Source organism: Marmota monax, unplaced genomic scaffold (assembly GCF_021218885.2).
Source record: "Marmota monax isolate L192 unplaced genomic scaffold, Marmota_monax_Labrador192_F-V1.1 WCK01_AAM20220418_F8-fsc00045, whole genome shotgun sequence".
Taxonomy (NCBI): domain Eukaryota; kingdom Metazoa; phylum Chordata; class Mammalia; order Rodentia; family Sciuridae; genus Marmota; species Marmota monax.
In genome coordinates this window covers 11,446,056-11,461,041 of record NW_026692132.1, presented here as the reverse complement: position 1 = coordinate 11,461,041, position 14,986 = coordinate 11,446,056, and the positions used below count along the sequence as shown (strand labels likewise).

The 14,986-nt window shown below is 35.4% G+C and overlaps 1 protein-coding gene across 4 annotated transcripts in view; it reads left to right on the top strand.

Annotated features, from left to right (window-relative positions):
- Positions 1 to 5,078: 5,078 nt before the first annotated feature.
- Positions 5,079 to 14,986, top strand: part of Cep126 (centrosomal protein 126) — a 102,696-nt gene continuing 92,788 nt past the window's right edge. For 3 of the 4 annotated variants that reach the window (XM_046466811.2, XM_058570745.1, XM_058570747.1), the window contains exons 1-2: positions 5,079 to 5,476; positions 11,662 to 11,781. In XM_046466811.2, the coding sequence (XP_046322767.1) occupies positions 5,349 to 5,476; positions 11,662 to 11,781 (248 nt within the window). In that variant the 5' untranslated portion in view covers positions 5,079 to 5,348. Of the gene's footprint in view, positions 5,477 to 5,644; positions 6,074 to 11,661; positions 11,782 to 14,986 lie in introns of those variants that run through there. The other variant, XM_058570749.1, reaches the window with a different exon arrangement.

The following is a 14,986-nucleotide window of genomic DNA, read 5'->3' as shown; positions in this document are numbered from 1 at the left end:
AGCTCTCTGTGGAAAGAAATACAGTGCATAGAGTCTTCAGTTAAAAATTTCTGGAAGTTGTACAACAAAAACAGAAGCCAATACTTACTGGTTTCCATGCCCTCGTTTGAAACAACACCCTTCATATGAAAAACAAGGAATCCTGTAGAGATCCTGTCATTTTAAGTTATACAAAACCTTTTTTTATCTTGTCATGCCTGCTTCATAAATCCATGATTTTGCTATCTAGGCAAAAAATACATAGATAAGTAGATATATAAATAGGCACAATATGAATTTATAAATTCAATTAGTTTTAATGAGGCAGATTTTTTTGCCTTTGAAAAATGCCTTTGAAAAGTTATATCTCAAAAACTGTAAAATAGTTTGCACAAAAAAGGGAAGTATAAATGATTAAAAGAGTGGGAAGAATATTACATTAGAACTATTTCCAAGTTATAAGAAAAAACTATTATTAATGATCATAATAACTACATAATTGCCAAATTTCTAGGACTTCAGGTGATTTTTACATCTTTCAGCTTCATTGTTAAAAATTCAAAAATTTGAATGTAACAAATATTGTTATTTAAAATGACCACTCTGGGGGGGCTGGGGTTGTGGCTCAGCGGGTGGAGCGCTCACCTAGCACATTCGAGGTTTTTCCTCAGCACCACATAAAAGTAAACAAATAAAATAAAAATATTGTGTCTAACTACAACTAAAAAAATAATAAATAAAATGACCACTCTGAAAGTCGATAGAGAATGTGTATAATGAGTCTTCAAATTTTCCTTTATAGTGGTTCCTTTTCTTCATCTTAGAATCATATCTAAAACTTCATTATACTAAGTTATGAGGCAAAGTAAAACTTTTTTGAATCTTTTTTTCTGGTTCAAACTACTGTTTTTTCTTTCTCCTTTACTAGCGTAAGAACTGGAAGGCAAGAACCATGTCACAGTTTTTATAGTAGTAATGCAGTGGCTGACACACAATAGGCATGCAAGTTATCTACTCTGAAAAAGAAATCTTAAATTATCTCTTTGTGCCTCTACCTGCTATTTAAACCCAAACTCTTATTTACTGATACTTCTTTCCCAGAGTTTCTCAGGAGAGGCTGTGTGAGGTATGTGGGAGTGCTGTCTACCTGGTTTACATCTTGATTTCTCCTCCCCAATATTGTTAAAGTTCATTTACTCCTTTGTAGAATGGAGATTGTTGTCTGAATTGACTGATTTAATGTATGTAAGCCCTTAACACAATGTGTGGGATACAACAATGGAATGTTGGGTGGTGTCATTTTTCATTTTATCTATGAAACAGCTTCACCAGTTTCATAGATATTTTTCATTTTATCTATATGCAGGGCCAACACTGGTCACAATATTAAAGACCTTTGTCATCCTTTTTTGGAGTAGAAGAGTATATCTCATTAATTATAAATCTTTAGTTGAAGTCTTATGAAATTGAAATGAAGATGACAGGACTTTGACTATCTGAATCAACCAGACATTAAAAATCTTTGTTCTTTCAGTTTTTTATTTCACAGAGATATAAATTCAGGAAATTCTTGTTTGAGCAAGAAAATACTTTTTCAGAAGATGGGAGAAAAAATAGCCTCAGCCAAGATAAAAATGAAAGCACAAAAAAATTGTTCATCACAGGCTGCCACATGACTCGCCAAGTTGTAAGCATTGTTAAATTAAATAAGCAGAAAACCATTGGTGAAGCTGTCTCATATTCAAAGCTCCTTTGTAAAAAACCATAACCTAAGGTAAGAGTGTATATTTGTAACAAATAACCAGTTTTCAGTCCATCACAAACAGTTGAGCTTCAGCCAATCAGAAGAAGCCAACTTAGTAGGCCATGCCCAAATAAGACAAAAGCATAGCTATAGCCAATCAGATATTTCTCTATTTTGCTTCTGTGTTGAGTCTATAAAGGCTTGCAGCTCACACTGCTGAAGAGCTCTTTGAACTCCTTCTGGTTCTGAATCCTGCCTGATTTCATAAATTGCTCTTTGTTTAAACAAACTCTATTAAGTTTAATTCATCTCAAGTTTTTCTATTAACACAGTATTCAAATTAGATGTTATATGAACCTACCTTTTAACTATAAAATGGTTAATTGTTTTGTAAGTAAAATATCTTTTGCAAGCAGAACATTTATGAAACCATGTTAATGAAGTTGGATGTCTAATAGCAATATCTTATTTAACTCATTTGAATCCTCTTTTCCTTCTCCCTACTTATTCCTTCCCATCTTAGTAAATAACAATACTCCTTATACCGTGTTCCAGCCCTAAATCTGAGCATCACAGTTGACTCCTTTTCTTTCTTAGACTTGCTACAACCATCTATCAACACATTTTATTGACCCATGGCTCAAATTTTAAACACTAATTTTTAAACAATTCTATCACACTATAATAGTAGTAGTCTCTATCATCTTTCACCTAATCTGCTCTCTATATAAATATTCTACAGATCCTCAATATTTCTCTTATCTCCTATAGTTTCCCTATAGCAGCTAGCATGACCCTCATTAAAGGTTAAATTAATTCAAAACTCTTCAATGGCTTACCCTCCACTGGAAGTTCGATTTTATCTTAAGTCCTTGCATATAACATAAGTCCCCACTAAATCTGAGCCATATGTTTCTCCAATTTTATGTTTTAGCATTCTTCCCATATCTCATTCTGCCCCAGCCATAGTGGTCTTCTTGATGTTGAACAGACCAACATGATTCTGCCCTCAGAGCCTTTTGTTCTTATAACTCCTTATGACTCTAATATGCTTCATCCAGATAGTTGCATGAAACCTTTCTCCTTCATTCAAACCTCTGCCCTAATTTCCGTTCCTTAGGGGCCTTTCCTGAGAACTCTAGCTAAAATAGAACAGACATTAACCTGTAACACCCACACTACTCTATTTTTTCCTTATAGCACTTTTTACTACCTAATATGTTTATTCTTTTATGGAAGAAAAATAAATGTTTCATGAGAGTAATATTTTTAAGCTTTATTCACCACTATATTACTAGTACCTAGAAAGTGTTTGGCATGCTTGGCATAGAGTGCTCAACATATATTTCCTTAATAAAATAATTTATTCTTTAAAATTATTATTAATAATTATCTTAAAATTATTTTATGGTTTTGAAGTGTGAAAGAATTAACCATTAGATGGCTGGGGATGTAGGTCAGTGAGTGTGCACTTACCTACATGCTGAAGAACCTGGATTGATACCCAGCATTGCAAAAAAAAATGAATAAACATTATATTTAATTCAGATGTTTTCTTTGATAAAATATAGGGATTTTAGTCTATTATTATTGCTTACATCATATTTTCCTTTCCTGCTCAAAGATATCTTCTATAAAATCTAACTATAAAAACTTTTTTAAAGAATCTAGCACTATACAACTTAAATGCAATGTGGAAAACCTGAACAATATTTTGAAGAAAGAATTTTTAAAATAAAAATATCTATGATTTTTAAGAATTGATAACCTTAAGTTTCTTCTTGGTTTTTATTGTAAAGTAATGCTTAAATGAAGACTGATTACATAAGCATTTGTAGCCAAATGAGAAACAAAATCATGCTTCTTAATAAATATGCCATACAACAAAGCAATAACATGGCTAGGTGTTACTTGTTACCACACTGATAATTTATCAAAAGCTAAACTTTCAGGGAAACCCCAAAGAGCAACCACAATCATCTCACTTTTATTTGCCCTTTGCACTGCCCTACTTTGCTTAGCCTCAAATCATGCCTGGAGAGACAAGAGTTGTAATGACAGCAATGAGAATAGAATCAAGGACAATACCTGTGGCTAGGTCAATTAAAAACTTACCAAGGTAGCTAATTGACAAAGTATACACATTTAGTTTTTGCTGTTAGGATTATATATTTTATTTTCTTGGTAGTGTCCTGAACCAGACATAAGACATTTTGTATTTAAAATCAAAACTGGATTTGTGTTGAGTATGTCCCCAGCACATATTCCTATTTGAGTCATTACATTCAAGTTTGCAAAAGGTCTGTTTTAAATAGTTTCAGGGAAAAATTTATTATTTGAACTTTAAAACTGAACAAATTGATTCACAAAGGCAAAGAGATTTGAACGATAAGTGAGTCATATTTATTTGGTTTGTACATTATGCTTCCACGATGGGTGTTTTTACACACACACACACACACACACACACACAATGTACCCAGGCTAACATATAAATTTAATATGTTTTTATGTTGAGCTCCAACAAAAACTTTCATCCTTTTCCAAATTTTCGCTTGCAAGTGGCTCAAAACTCCATTTTCTATACCCCCTGAAACAATTTCAATGCAATGATCCCTTTTGGCATCGATTTCCAGGAGATTACTACTAGGTTAAAGCTGGACTTTTTTTTAGCTGCTTTTGCTGTGATGGTCCATTTCCAACATCGAGCAGCAAGGAGCTTTTGAAATGTAAACTTCATAAATAGGGAGGGAGAGAGGGAGAGAGGGAGAGAGGGAGAGAGGGAGAGAGGGAGAGAGGGAGAGAGGGAGAGGGAGAGAGGGAGAGAGGGAGAGAGGAAGTATCATAAAGTGGTGAGAGAATGTAGGGAAGGAAAATTCCCACTTCACAAAGCTTTTCAAAAGACATGGTGTTTGAGGATAGAGACTCCCCCAGTTGAACCTCACTTCTCAAACCCTCCACAATGTGATTCTCTAATTAAACAACAAACCAAACCCCAAATTGTCCCCGAAATAATCATTCCAGATCCGCCTGTGGCATCTGCCTGTATCTGGGGATTTTCCATCTCACTGTTCTTCGTCATTCTCAATTCCCGCCAGGGAAGCACCCTCAAGGGAGGGAGAACCGAATCTGGCTCTAACGTACAGGTCAACTGTCCTCTTCTGCAACCACGCGGAGCCTGAGGTTTCGGGACAGGAACTGGGTGGAGCTCAGGGTAGGGACCCTGGGTAGGGTGACTACCCCGGAGCCTGCTCTCAGCTCCGAGAGGAGGGGCCGCCCGGGCCTCTGATTGGCTGCCTCAGGCGCACCGCCCCTCCACGCCCTCCTCCCTGGTTTCCGTCGCGAAGGACGCGGCGTCCGTTGGTTGTCAAGATGGCAACGGCGGGGTCTCTGCCGCCACCTCTGCTATTGCCAAGCAAGGACGCCGCCGTCGCAGCTGCAGTTGCCACCACAGTCACCAACGCCGCTGCGCGGGAGCCAGGGCTGCCGCGACCAACCCTCCAGCGCCCGTGACGCGGGGCCTGAGAGACTGATTGTAGGGAGGGGCCGAAGAGAAGAGCAGGAAGCCGGAGCCGCCATGAGGGAGCCACTGGGGGTGAGCCGGGAGGCGGCGCTGAGGTGAAGGATGCTGACCCGGAGGCCTGGAGGCCAGAGCGCGGTCCCTGGTCTGGGCACTGAATCCTCGGACTCGCCGGGCAGAGCACCTGTCAGCCCTCGGGAGAGGGGCGGGCACCATCGACTTGGCGCTTACCTGTATCCTTCCCAGCCTGTGGCTGTCCGGGTAGCGGTGTTCGAAGTGGGGCCCGTCTTTTATCCATTAGATTCCCATTACTTCTGACGCAAGGTGATTCAAACTAGCAAGTCATCTTAGTGGAGATATTTGCTTAGCAACTGTCATTTTCCCCCTCTGAACCTAAGATTATGTCATTTATCCTATTCTATAGGCGCTTTCCTTGCCACTGTTTCCCCCACGACCACCCCCATTCTTCAACTTCTTTTCAAATTTTTGTGAATATTTTTTTTAAAAATACATCAACAGTGTAGTCTGTGGGAATAATTTTTTGCCCTCTAGAATTATGCCAGGATGTTCTTACTTATTAACCACTTCCTGATTAATAATACTACTTGGAGAGATTACACAAATAAGTAAAATGCCTTCCTATCCTGAGGAGGCCGTTTTAGCTGTCAATCTAGCACACCCCTAATCTATTTGCCAGAGCTACTAGACCCTATGACAGTTTGGTCATTTGTTTTCCCTCTTAGCCCAGTCGGTTGTCAGAGAGATGGCAAAGAGGAAATGAGAAGCAAAATTCCTGGACCTTCACAATCTGGACCATTTCAGATTTTCTCGTAAGAATTGGCCCACTTTCGATGTTGCAATTAGATACATTGTAGAAAATTGAAGAAGTGAGTTTGCTTTTCAAAATTATAAACCATGATTATTCCTTCAGAGAATATGATATTTGGAATTTAACCTTTATGTTCTCAAAGGACTTTGGTTGGCAGTGATGGTGCTATGTAATGATCATCTTCATTCTTAGGGAATGGAGTGGCTTCTCTTTCCAAGTTAACCCCTAAGGCTCCCCACTCCCATTTTCTTATACCTGTTTTCTTCCTCTCTTGTCTCCAATTTCTTCCAGGACATTTTTAATATTCCATTACAGCTTTATGTAATGGAATATAAAAAGCAAGTTACAAAACAATTTTTTGTAAGAGTCTGCTTTGTGGCCCACTTTGTTCTAGATTACAGAGATCCAAATCTATGCAGAAAGACTGGTATGTACAAAACTTCACTAATGGTAAAATATCTCCTCTCTGATCATGCTTTCATCAAACTTCCATCCATTCTCCCTTTTCTTTTCTTTTTTAGTTTATTTTTTAGTTGTAGTTGGACACATCATCTTTATTTTATTTATTTGTTTTTATGTGGTGCTAAGGATCGAACCCAGGGCCTCACACATGGTAGGTGAGCGCTCTACTGCTGAGCCACAATCCCAGCTTTTCCTTTTCTTTCTTTAGCCAAGTTCTCAAAACACTAGTCTGCAATAGCAGCTTCTAGCTCCTTTAATTTATTCATTATTAATCTCATTGAGTTTGTCTTTTGCCCTTGCTGCTCTAAATTTTCTCAAAAATATAATCTGAAATAAACAGCATTGTCATCTATATGAATACAATTCTTCCTTCTTCAAACTTATTTTCTTGAGCACTGAACACCTATTATACTGTGCCTAATATATTTTTAAATCAAAATATAGGGAAGCATTGTAAATGGCTGGTATACATAATATATGTTTCTATATATAAAACATATTGAGATGGAGGGAATTTGGACATAATAAAGATTGTAACACTAAATCAAGACTTTTTTCATAGAGATACACTAATGCATCTTTTTTATAGTTTATTATTTTGGATGTTTTCTGTGTCTATAATGTTTCCCATTCGATTCTAATATACAGTAGTAGGGGCTCAAATTTATTAAATTAATGACTAAATGAAAAGAAAAACAAAAAAGAATCATAATCTTAAAATAAGCAAGTGTAATGGTAAAACTTTTAGGAGTTATTTCAAATATAAAAGCAATACTCAGAGGCCTTCCGGCTTTCTGTTGAAGATGTTCTAACTGAGTCAGAATTTCCTCTAAAGATTATAAAAGAATAAACCTTATATGATCAAAATTAGCTAAGTTTCTATCATTTGAATCTCTTACAAGAATTCAAATAAAAATAGAACAAAATTTGTTAAGAAAAAGAAAAAAGACAACAATAATGAAAAAGTTCACCATTCATACTATGCCTCTTTTTTTTTTTACATTTGAATCAGAAGGGATATAATTTCTCATTTTCCTGAGTGTACAGGTTGCAGAATTACATTGGTCATGCAGTCACATATACACCCAAGCAATAATAATGTCTATTTTATTCTGCTGTCCTTTCATTCCCCCCTTCCCCTACATCCCCTCCCATCACTTCTCTCTACCCAATCTAATGTGACCCACTTCTTTTTTTTTCCCTCACATCATCATACCTGTATTACCTCCAGTCCTTAACCTTCTATTTTATCCTAACACCCACATCTGTCTTACTCAGTTTATACCGTATTCTTGATCATTTATGCATATTCTCTCACCAACATTCTTTGTTCTTTGCACCCCTGTCCTGCTTCAGTCACCCAGAAACTACTATAGTCCTGTTTTTCTACGCCTTCATGTGTATAATAAAAATATTGTCAAGAGAAAAGTCTTAAGACAACACAGATTGGCACCATGAAAGATTAATGGTTTCCAGATTTACCTGGATAGGAACAGTTCTTTTTCCTTTTAATGCCTGCGCCACATCTCTATCACCTCCCACTACTCTTATAGTGACTACCATAGAACATAGGTTCCATGAACTGCCTCAGATTTCCTCCCAACAAATAACACAAACCCACACACTCCTACCCACCTGTCTTTTATTTCCATTAAATTGTTTTATTTCTAACCTCCTTATTTTCCTCAATTAGCCCTGAATTACAAATTATCCTCTTTGTAATCTTATAATTAATTTTCAATTTCTCTTAATGATCTTCTTTCCCTGCAGCCTAAAAACGTGCAGGTTTTGACTATCCTTAAAATCAGGGAAATGAACAATCAGACCTTTCATCACAACATACCTTTTGGCTATGTTCTAGTAATGCTTGTTCTTATTAAACCTCTAAAAATGAATACTCCATGTCTAGTATCTCTACCCTGAGTCATATTTTATTCTTCATTCCAAAATAAACTCAAGCTGCTAAAAAGGATAAATGTAAAATTATAAAAGAAAATATTTTTATTGTTTGAAGTTATAGTAGTTTTATCTTTGTAAGGGAAAGAATAAATTTCAAAAGAAAAATATCTTAGAGCTAATGTTAATTTAAAACTTTAGGGAGAAATTGTATAATAAAACTTGAAATATCTGAGAAAATGCTAGCACTGCCTATGATAGAGGATTAATATCTATACTCTTCCAGTTGAACTTATCAAAACTGATTTTTAAAAATCAGTTTCTCAGATAAAGGACCAAAGACTCTGAACTAATGGTCTTCCAAAGATGAAAATTTAAATTTTAATCAAAATAGAAAGTATTCTATTTTGCTAGTGCAGACATAATAAAACTTAATTTGGCACCTTACCTTTCAAAAAAAAAAAAGTCCTACGCTATGCTTATGAAGTATATTTCTAGGAGCATATAAATCTGTATGACTCCATGAGAAGCCAATTTTTCATTAATGAGTTAAAAGCTATAAAAATAATTAGACCTTTTTTTCCTGTTATATTGACCTCAGAGAATTTTCTTCAAGGAAATACTCTAGTTATCTTTTATTAAGCCATTACTATATTTTAAGAACCATGCTAAGCATTTGGGTTATAGAAATGTACAGGAGACACGTGTGAAGTACTTACAAAGTTGTTATCAGGTTATCTGGTGGGAATAAGACAAGGCTTCACAAAAAGGAACTGCTTGAAGTGTCCCTTAAATGTTGAGTAGAGTTAGACAAGTCTGTACCAAGATAGTAGTATGACTCATCATGGCTGTTCTCTTAATTACCTTAGTGTGGCTGAGCATAAGGTTCATATAGAGAAATGTTGAGAAATTAAGTTGAAAAAAAAAAAAAACAGACCAGATTACAGAGTCCAAGAATTTGAGATTTATCATGAAGATGATAAGGAGATTTGGGAGAACAACAAAGAGTAAGAAAATAATATTTGCATTTAGCTGGCTTCATGAAGTCTCAAATGGAGGATGTTCAGTTTAAGAGTAAAATGATTTAAAAGAATATTGAGGAAGTCCAAGCAAGGGATTTAGAGAGACTGAGCAAGGCCAGTGGAAAGGAGAAATAGAATCAAGATAGCTTTAATAAATTTGACAAGAAAATACGTTGTATGATGAACAGTTATTTGTGATGCTAACATTTTAAACTAATTGGAGAAAAACTAAATTGGAACATGGATGGATACTCATAGTAGTCTTCATTTGGTTTTGTTTTATACTTCTAATGTTAAGTATATAAAAATTGTTGTCATTTAGGTAGATGTTTAGTAATGTTTTTATGGAAACTACCCTTATGATACAACTTATTAAAAAAATAAAAATTCAACTTTTTTTAACTCTTGAATACCATATTTTAAAAGATACAAAGGCAGCACATTCTTTATAATTCACCAGACAATAATTACATTATACTGTACTATGTACTATACACACACACACACACATACACAAACACTATATGTAGTAGAGTTACTTGATTACATTTAAGAATATATAGTTGCAGGTCCATTACAAACATTGCATTTTGTGATTGTTATGTGCTCTTATGAGATCTTAAACATTGAACAGAATTGTCTTTACCACCGGTAGCATAGACACCCCTGCTTCTCACCTGACCCAAAGCAACTTCTCCCTGCCACCCATACCATGATCCTCCTGTGTACCCTGAAAAAAGAAAATTGAATTTTCCTCTACTAATGAATTGTGATTTTTAGTAGCTAACCATCTTGTTGAGCTTTGCCTCCTAATAAAGTATTCTGTTAGAGAAGGACAAGATATATCTATAGCATATATTTGTGCTAGCAAAGAACCAGATAACCATATTTCCTTCAATTTTTGTCTCATTGTTATAAATCGTTCAAAAGAAATCTTTAAGTAAAAATATCGTGTATGAATGTATTTGGGGTATTTGTGTTGAAGTAGTGCAAAATTGTATAAAAATGAAGATTAAAAATTATTATGGCCTATGGTAGATGATTAAGTAACAACATAATTAAAAACAAACAAGCTTCCACTTAGCACAAGATCAAACAACCAAAAAACTCTAATAAATATGATTATTTTAAAATTTGTAATAGTTTCTTTATAATATTGATGTGAAGCAGTATAGGATACTGAAATTAACATATTTTAAATTAACAAGTCATGTACAGCATAATTTATTGTTGAGCATATTTCTTGTATTCTATATTACCATCAATAGACAGTTTATAGTACCTTGATTAAACGGATCTCTTAAAGAGAATTTTGAACTTCAATTTTTTGGGAAAAATATTCTAAACAGTTATTTATTCTAAAGGAAAGAAAGAAAGAAAAAAGACAAGTAGACATGCCCTGCAATCTAGAACTTCAATGTAATTTCACAAACATCTATATCTAATGATGCACTGAATGGTTGAGGATAATTCAATTACCTTTTTTTTTTATAAATATTGTGACATTTGATTAAGATACTTCATAATGACAGTCAAAATGCAATTAGGAAACCAATTAACCACATCAATACAACTTATGTAAAGAAAGTTTAATACATATATTTCAAATGAATGAATGATTAAGATAACCAACTTCCATTTCTTGTCTAGAAAATTTCCGGATAAACAGATGGTTATGCATGTCATCTTGGTGGTTTTTTTCATAATCTAAAAGTAAATCATTAAGGTAAATAACTATATTCCCTAACATTCCAAGAATATTAATATTTTATTCTCTAATGTTTGAATATTACTTTCATACTACAGATTAAAGAATCTATTAAAGCTTTTAATTCATCTACTTTCTATTAGTGAAATCAACCTTCTTTCATTTTTCTTATATACATGCCTAAGAAGACAACTTGTTAGTAAGTACTCAAGTATCTGTGTAATAAATGAAAATATACAGTCCCCTTAACTGAGCTCATGAATTCAAAAAGTGATTTATTTCCCCCTAAAGTAAGTGAAGTATATCTTAAATTCTAAACCAAGTCAGAATTTTTACATAAAATATATTGGGATCATATACTAACACTAATGTGTACACATACTAATTGTTCCCCCAAAACATCACTACATCATAAGCATGAAGCTATAAATATATTTATCATATTCCTGATACTGCTCCTCCAAAGACAAATTGTTGTTCTTAACTTAAGTCTGTCATTAGAGATATGAAAATCCACCTAGAGAAAAATTTAGAAGAAGAGCGCCAAATATTACTGCAGCAACAAAAAATATGTAGAAATCGAGCACGTAAATATTTTTTGGAGTCAAACCGGAGAAAAAAGTAAGTAACTTGAAGAAATTCAAGGTCAATATCAATTAATAGTAGGGACAAAGTCATGACAGTGCTTTATCTGTAAAATGCTGATCGAAATTTTTGTGACTTTGTAAATTTTATTATTGTTTTCCACCTAAATACAAATATAATAATATATTGCCTAGTGCACTGACTTGTGACTTTTTTTTACAATCTTTTTTTGTGATAGAACAGTTTATTACAGTGTCCTGTACACTTCTTAAAATAACTATAAAATGGTGCTGGGGATGTAGCCCAAGCGGAGCACACTCGCCTGGCATGCGTGCGGCCCGGGTTCGATCCTCAGCACCACATACAAACAAAGATGTTGTGTCCACCGAAAACTAAAAAATAAATATTAAAAAGATTTTTTCTCTCTCTCTCTAAAAAAAAATATATATATATATCTTTTTTATTTTTTGTATCATTTCATGATGAATTAAAAGATTAGTGATTATAGCTGGGCAAAGTAGCAAATACCTGTAGTCCTAGCTACTCCAGAGGATGAGGCAGGCGGATCACAAGTTCAAGACCAGCCTGGGCAATTTATGCAGACTTCATCTCAAAAATAAAATAAACAAAAGTCTGGGGATATAACTGTGGTAGAGTGCTTGCCTAGTATGAAGAGGCCCTGGTCTATCCCAAGAGAAAAGAAAAGAAAAGGAAAAGGAAAAGGAAAGGAAAGGAAAGGAGGAAGGAGGAAGGGAAGGGAAGGAAAGGAAAGGAGGGAGGAAGGGAAGGGAAGGGAAGGGAAGGGAAGGAAAGGAGGGAGGAAGGGAAGGGAAGGAAAGGAAAGGAGGGAGGAAGGGAAGGGAAGGGAAGGGAAGGGAAGGAAGGGAAGGGAAGGGAAGGGAAGGGAAAGGAAAGGAAGGGAAAGGAAGGGAAGGGAAGGGAAAGGAGGGAGGAAGGGAAGGAAAGGAAAGGAAAGGAAAGGAGGGAGGAAGGGAAGGAAGGAGGGAGAAAGGAAGGGAGGAAGAGAGAGAGAGAGAAAGAAAGGAAAGAAGGGAGAGAGGGAGGGAGGGAAAGAAGGAAGAAAGAAAAGCAGAAGATCTGCAATTATTACTTAGTTTCTAATAGAATCTAATTTGATTTTACTCATTATTCACTTCATATAGTTTTCCTGTATGTGCTCCCCTTATTCATTCTTTTGTAAAAATGGCAAATGTGAATATTGGTAAATAGATGTGATAGATTTTTGTAATGACTGCCAAAAAAAAAAAAAAAAAAAAAAAAAAGCTTTCTCATGGAACTAAATCTTTCTCATGAAAATTAAAATAAAGTGATAATGTGGACTACTCAAACATTGCTTAACATTTTAAGGATTTTTGTAATTATTAGATTTTTTTAAAAGATAGATGGGCCATTATTTATTGTTGTTTTTGCTGCTTTATTCATTTTCCTATAATACATGAAGAGCAGAAAATCCCTAGAGTTTATTAGCTACATCATTGGGCATACGCTGCAAATCCCAGTTGGGGAATACAAAATTGTTTACCTGTAATTTTTTTCTGACATTCTATTTCTCTTTAGATTAACTCTTCCTTGGTCCAACACTGTTGAAATGATTCAATGAAGCTTCTTGTTTTTGTTTTATATGCATGTGTTTCTTTTTATCTCCTGTCTTTTGGTTCTTAGAGCCTGTAAAAGGCACATGACAGGTGTTCAATAAAGATGGTTATACATAGTCATCTAAATTCATGCTGTCCACTCACACAGTATCGTTATATAACTTTTTTTTAAGTATTTTTTCCTTCAGGCAGGGGTACTCTCCATCTGCTACTTTGCCAGTGTTGTGTCCCCACCAGTAGTCCAAGTAAAACATCCTAGCATCAAATGCTCTTTATTTCCATTGGTTAATTAAAATCATGTTTATTTTCTTCTTATTTACTATTTTCTTGCCCTTCTGTTAGCCAATAGTTTTCTTTTTTTTATTTATTTTTTTATTGGTTGTTCAAAACATTACAAAGCTCATGATATATCATCTTTCATACATTTGACTCAATTGGGTTATGAACTCCCATTTTTACCCCAAATACGAATTGCAGAATCACATCGGTTACACACTCACATTTTTACATAATGGCATATTAGTGACTGTTGTTTTCTGCTACTTTTCCTATCCCCTACTATCCACCCTCCCCTCCCCTCCCATCTTCCTTCTCTACCTCATCTGCTGTTGTTCAATTCTCTCCCTTGTTCCCCCCCCTTTCCCCTCACATCCTCTTATATGTAATTTTGTGTAGCATTGAGGGTCTCCTACCATTTCCATATGCTTTCCCTTCTCTCTCCCTTTCTCTCCCCCCACTCGTCTTTGTTTAATGTTAATCTTTTCCTCATGCTCTTCCTCCCTGTTCTGTTCTTAGTTGCTCTCTTTATATCAAAGAAGACATTTGGCATTTGTCTTTTAAGGATTGGCTAGCTTCGCTTAGCATAATCTGCTCTAATGCCATCCATTTCCCTGCAAATTCTATGATTTTGTCATTTTTTAGTGCTGCGTAATACTCCATTGTGTATAGATGCCACATTTTTTTTATCCATTCATCTATTGAAGGGCATCTAGGTTGGTTCCACAGTCTAGCTATTGTGAATTGTGCCGCTATGATCATTGATGTGGCAGTATCCCTATAGTGAGCTCTTTAAGATCCTCAGGGAATAGCCCGAGAAGGGCAATAGCTGGGACAAATGGTGGATCCATTCCCAGCTTTCCCAGGAATCTCCATACTGCTTTCCAAATTGGCCTCACCAATTTGCAGTCCCACCAGCAGTGTACAAGTGTACCCTTTTCCCCACATCCTCGCCAACACTTATTGTTGTTTGACTTCATAACGGCTGCCAATCTTACTGGAGTGAGATGGTATCTTAGCGTGGTTTTGATTTGCATTTCTCTGACTGCTAGAGATGGTGAGCATTTTTTCATGTACTTGTTGATTGATTGTATGTCCTCCTCTGTGAAGTGTCTGTTCAGGTCCTTGGCCCATTTCTTGATTGGGTTATTTGTTATCTTATTGTTTAATTTTTTGAGTTCTTTGTATACTCTGGATATTAGGGCTCTATCTGAAGTGTGAGGGGTAAAAATTTGTTCCCAGGATGTAGGCTCTCTATTTACCTCTCTTATTGTTTCTCTTGCTGAGAAAAAAACTTTTTAGTTTAAGTAAGTCCCATTTGTTTATTCTTGTTATTACCTCTTGGGCTA